This window comes from Haplochromis burtoni, unplaced genomic scaffold (assembly GCF_018398535.1).
Source record: "Haplochromis burtoni strain Fernald_Lab_line unplaced genomic scaffold, NCSU_Asbu1 Contig_250, whole genome shotgun sequence".
Classification (NCBI taxonomy): Eukaryota; Metazoa; Chordata; class Actinopteri; order Cichliformes; family Cichlidae; genus Haplochromis; species Haplochromis burtoni.
The window spans coordinates 339,856-345,813 of record NW_024582611.1 but is presented as its reverse complement, the minus strand read 5'-3'; the positions used below and the strand labels follow the sequence as shown (position 1 = coordinate 345,813).

At 36.6% G+C, this 5,958-nt stretch overlaps 1 protein-coding gene across 3 annotated transcripts in view; it reads right to left on the bottom strand.

The window, feature by feature from the left end:
* The window catches only part of snx2 (sorting nexin 2), a 27,467-nt gene that overhangs the window by 4,224 nt on the left and 17,285 nt on the right, over positions 1–5,958 (bottom strand). The window contains exon 13 of one of the 3 annotated variants that reach the window (XM_005938635.2): positions 1,216–1,227. The exons of 1 other annotated variant lie outside the window; for it this stretch is intronic. In XM_005938635.2, the coding sequence (XP_005938697.1) occupies positions 1,216–1,227 (12 nt within the window). Of the gene's footprint in view, positions 1–1,215; positions 1,228–4,394; positions 4,952–5,958 lie in introns of those variants that run through there. One more of the 3 variants, XM_042227236.1, reaches the window with a different exon arrangement.

The window sequence follows — 5,958 nt, the reverse complement described above, 5'->3', positions numbered from 1 at the left end:
GTACATAACCTAAAGTGTTGTATACAAACTAGTTTCCAATATTTTAAAAAAAAAAAAAAAAAAAAAAAGGAATTAAGAACACAAAATAATGTTTAAATGAACGACTGACTGTGAAAATATATATTTTTAATATATTTTTAAGCTAATACAGGAAACAAATTAATGTCATACTTTTATTTTTCATCCTGATCTTTGATCCGGTGCTCATAAGGACGACTTTAGCATTTTATTTGTTTTCGTAAGGAGCTTAGACCTAAATCACATTTCCCAGTTAAGAACTGACTCAGCAGAGCTGACTTTTATACTTTACATGTTTTTTTTATTAAGGTTACTAATATTTAATTAACAGACAGTTGTAGCTCAGTAAGTCTTTAAAAAGGATAAAACAACAATGAAACTTAACTAAATTATTATGTGTTATGTGGTCATGGATAAAAAAAAAAAAAAAACTAAACTAAACTAAACAAGAAAAACTATGATGTAAGCTATGAGGATGCTTATAAAGACTTTGATTAGATCAGCGATTCCCAACCTTCCTGCCGGATGTACCCCTTTGATAAGGTCGCAAATATTCTCATTTAATTCAATTTGAACCGAATACTAACACCACTAATTATATAAAAGCCAGATTTCGATGATATTTTTCAGACAACTGAACAGTCAGTCTGTACTTCATAGCTTGCTTTCATATAAATAAGGCACTTTGGTCCAGCTAGCATTGTTTATTTGAGCAATTAATAAGGTACGTTTGGCTTTTTATTTGATTTAGCTACCATTTTTTCCTGTATGCTTAACATTTAATCCACACTTAAGTTGGGCATTCTCAGTCTCAATAGCTGCAGATGGCTCAAATCACCAAAGCGAACCTGATCTGTGGTACAAGCGTGTCTGGTTGGGTATCACTAGACTACTCGATGTCACATGAAAGAGTTTGTCCATTCACTGAAAGTTTTGAGTCAACATTTGGTCCCAAAGAGAGAAACTTTAAACTGGTTCAAAACCTGATGGCTGTAAGAAAACTCTTCAGATTGACGGTCTGATTCATGTGACGGGCCATAACAGCAAAACAGAAAAAAAGGGTAACATGACAATATGCCACAAATGAATACTGATAAATATGAGAACTAAACAGCAAAGAGAAGCAACTCAAAGGTGTGAAGCAGGCGGTCGGGCAGGTGAACACAGAGATGGATGGACAGACAGGGCAGGTCCTACCTCCTCAATCTCCTGGTTGCAGGAAGGCATGGCAGGAAAAATGCAACAAAAGTTAAGAGGCAGGGAAAAAAATGCTCAGAGCTTCCAAAATCATAGAGGAAGATCCAGAGACATGAGCAAAAACACAGAGGAGAAATGCAGGCACTGAAAGGAAAGGAAATCCTCCCTCCAACACAAAATAAAAATGCTGAGCATGTCTTTACATAATTTATCAGCTTATGTCTAGTTAGATAGTTGCAGATTTAATTCAACACTTTGATCATGTTACTGTATTTTCATACGTCTCGCTCGTGATTTCATCTAATGTGACACATTCACTGGAAAATCTGAAGTATTTTATGGACTGAAATATTCAGATGGCTCTAAAACATAAATCTGTGTGTTCACTATGGAGTGATGTTAGCCTAACTTAGCATAAAGACTGGAAGGAGGAGCAAAAAGTTCACTAATTAACATGTAATTTTAAAAATGTAATCAGTGTATAAAATATTTCTAATCTAATACAAAACAGCTTGATTGTCCATCCACCAGACATTCACTAACAGCCTAAATGTTTTTCTTTTAAATGCTTTGAATACCTGTGATGTCTTTTTTGCCAGTTTTTGTTGTACTGCTCCAGCAGGCAAATGGCCAAAATGACATCATCATAAAAGATCAGTAGTAAACATGATGACAAAAAGGTTTAAAATTTCCTGAAGACATTTTCGGCTTCTTCCAGATTAGCTTTTCATGACTCATAGTTTAAAATAATCTTCATCTTGGGGGGTGCATTTGTGTTCCAGTGTACCCGCTAACTATCTGAAACAAGTTTTGGGCCCTCCCCTTTAAGGACACCCTTCCTTTAAACCAACTTTTGAACGACTGCCCCAAACAAACCAAAGGTCTGAACAGCAGGTTGGTGAGGGCTCTTTCTGCCCGAGATGACCGTATATGGGATATCTGCGCTCACTGACACCATTAAGAGCCAAGACAGATTCGAGCGGTCTGAAGCCTGAGCTTTTGGCTCACAGGGATTTTGCACATATACTGACCTCATTTGAAACTTGAGTATGCACCACTGTAACAGCATATATGTCTCAGAAAATAAGAAAAACATGTAGCCTCTCCATCTAGAAAGTTTTTGTGCTGAATGGGTAGCCAAATCCTCTTGAAAAGGCCCATCCTAATTATTTTTGTATGCAAACTAAATTAGTATTAAATATATCTCTCTATATAAATAACACGTTCGTAGAAATAAAGATGAAGTCTGGGATTTTAAGTTGTTGGGAGGAATGGTTTCCTTGCTATTTTTCTCTGTTTTACAAGAAAAATAAGTGTTAAATTAAATGCATATCATCTTTAATGTACATGGGTTTGTGTAGATGGACTTGGTGAAGATGTCTGCAGACAGGTATAGACATGAGAGTACAGAGAGGAAGGATTTTGTCTCCACTATTTATGTAATCTGGTTACTTTATTCCTTAACTGTAGTTACTCAAAAAACAAACCAAAAATAATCTGATATAAAACTGGGGAAAAACAAAACAATCAGTCAGCACCACAACCTCAGAAGGGGCATTTTTAAAAGAGTAAAACCATCCTACAGAACTTAATTTAGACCCAAGTCCCTCTGGACCCTGTAGTGCAAACACAAGCAGAACAAGTGAGTTCCTTAAAAGGCTGTCGTACCACGGCTGGAAAAGATGAAGAGTGAGCGTCTTTCACCGAGAATGGTTTCTAAATACGAACCTTCTGATCTCATCTAGTGAAGAAAGGAAATCACCACCAAAAAAAAAAAAAAGAATCTATATATATTATATTTTTGTTTTAGCTGTAATGTGTTAAACATCACACAGGAGGAAGACTTGTTTCTTATAAAACAACGTCAAGTTTCCTAAACTGAAGAGAGCCCTTAATCGAAAAATTTAAAAGTCTGTTAAAATATCCTGTTAATTTGGAAATGAACTAATTAATTATTTGGGGTTAATTAATAGTAATTGTGTGTCCCAAAAAATTCCCTTCATGCTCTTTTTTTCTTTACCTTTCAATAATAAGGATGAAATGTTGTTAAGCATAAAAATGATCAAACCATTCATGCAACTCTTTTAAAAAAAAAGACAAATTAATTAGAAAGAATAAAAGCTTTTTTAAAAAATGAGAATAAAATGACTCAGAAATGATCATTTGTGTTATAAAATAATAATTGAGTGTGGGGAAAAAAATGTGTTGGCGCAAAAAAAAAGATTATTTAGATTATTTTAGAAAAAAAACTCAGACTCCGATTCACAGACTCTGATAGTTATTTCAGTGTGTTGCCCACAGGGGGCAGTGTGGGTTAAAAATCTGACTGTTCACCAAAGACTAGTCCACATCTCTGTGACAGAGGAAACTACAGCCCAAAATAACACCAATTATACATAATTTTCATAGTTGATTTTCATCTACTGAGTCATACTGACATTAAATAGACTCCTGTATCATAGCACACTGTTAATGTGGCCATAAATGTACAAGAAAGCTTTTATTGCTACATCCACTGTGCATCCTTTTTCCAGGCAAAGCTGTTTAAAGGCAAACTTAAACTTATGATGACATTCAGGTTTGAAGTTAATTCTGTGTGTTAGAATAAAGAAGCCAAGTGGCATATAAAAAAAAAAAAAAAACGCTGAAGGAGTGAGAGGAAGTAGAAGTGCAGTAAGAAATCTAGGTCAAAATCACACACATGGGGGCAACTTTTGTCAGACTCTGTTTAGGTCAAACAGCATTCAGTTATGGATATAAAGACCCAGTCATGAGCTATTAAACCATAACCTCTGATATACTGCATTTCTTTTTGTGTGATTATTCATCTTGATCTGGAATATGGAGGTTCAGCTCCGTCACAGCTTTAAAAAACAACTTCCTTTCACTCTGACATTATATTAAAAAAACCCCAATATGATTCACTTTGTGTTGACTGTTCACGACAGCTGTTTTTAACGGATGGCAGTAAAGTAGAGACCCATTAAGCTCCACAGTCAACTTCCTTCCTTATCATCATCTTTCAGAAATGTTTCTTCCACATCACTAATGCTGCAAGCACGGGCACAGAAAAACACACAAATTACCAAAAACTAATAGAAACTTAAAAAAAAAAAAACCCAAAAACAACATTTACCATTTAAAAAAAAAAAAAAAAAAAAAAAAAAAAAAAAAGAAGGACATCCCTGATTTTAAGTTCTCTTTAAATGAAGCGCTGGGATTGGATAAAACAGATTTACCTAAAATCCAGCAGAGCGCAGTCAACATTTAACATGATGTGTGCAGCGGTGGTTGAGCAGCAGCGGTTGAGCAGCAGCAGTGTGCTGTAAAACTCTTTTTCTGGACTTTAGAAAAAGCTCGTGTGTGTTTTCTGTTGGCTGTTGTCAAAGCGTGAACCAAAACCCGACTCCTGACAGGCGGCAAAACTCTCGTCGGCTCCAAATAAATGTTGGTTGTAACTCTACTGTGATCTGTCCTCGTCTGCAGCTTCTGACAGCCTCCCCCACCTCACCCAAAAAACTCCCCCCTTTCTCCACCCAAAACCCCACATCTGACAGCTGCTCGGCTCTAATGCGCAGACCCCCCCGACCGTCTCTGTTTGTGTGTGTGTGTGAGCTGAATCCTGACAGACAGCACGGAGGATGAATTTGTGTGGTGACAGCTTCAACAGACGCTCTAATAAAGTACTTTTCTGTTCTCTTCTGCTCTTGTTTGTCGTACCGAGTTCAAGTGAAGTCTGCGGACGAAAAGAACAAAATATTTTCACATGAATGAACCGTGAAGGTGCATTTATTCGACCTGACCGGGCATCCCATCAGAAACAAAACCACAGAGAGAGGAGAGTCGCTCCTGAACGACACCATATGTTTTTATCATACTCGGAAGGGTTTCAGAGTAAAAACCCAACCTTAGAAAGTAATTAGACGGGAATTTGGTCCAGGTGGAATAAAGATGGCAATTTGAGATCAGAGAAAAAAAAGCGAGCAATATAAATAAAATTTTAAAAAATTATGTGTGTCGTGTTTTCATTTTGGAAACTAGACGGAATTATCAGAGGGTGACGCATCAGAGGCCTTGACTGACAGCGAGGATGTTAAAACGACGCTCCTGTGTAGGCAGCCCACCAACTACAGAAAATAGAGCTAACAGCATCATGAAAGCTATCAGTCTTATAGCTTCAGGACCAGGTGTATTATCTTTTGGGAGAAGCTGGCTAATGATAAGGTGGTGCCAGGTAAGACAGAGGAATTTGGAAATCAAGCATTTCCTCTGAAATGTGGCTTCAAGCGAGTGCTGCGTCTGAACCAAAAGCAGCAAGACCAACAGCTGGACGCCGATTAAGCGTTTGGAAAAGTGACAGAAAAAAAAAAGTGAACAAAACGGGTTGATTTAAAAGAACTAAAAAAGCCACATAAAATTGCATAAATTGTAAGATTCCCCAAAACACAGTCTGCAACAGGTGGATGGTGCTTCTTTAACCCCCCAAACACAATGAAATGTCTTACTTTTCTAATATTATAACCAAATTCTGATTATTTGCTGAAAGTTCTAATATGTAAAGTAGAGTTGTGACACTAATGCACAAATTGTTGGGCTGTAAAAAGTGCCTTTGTGTGGCAAAACAAAGATGTCAGATGACACAGTGTGGGTGTGCTTTCAAACTGAATTCCCATTTGTGATGGGCAAAAAGTCTGAAAATCATTGCATCAAAAAAAAAAAAAAAAAAAAAAAAAAAAAAAAAAA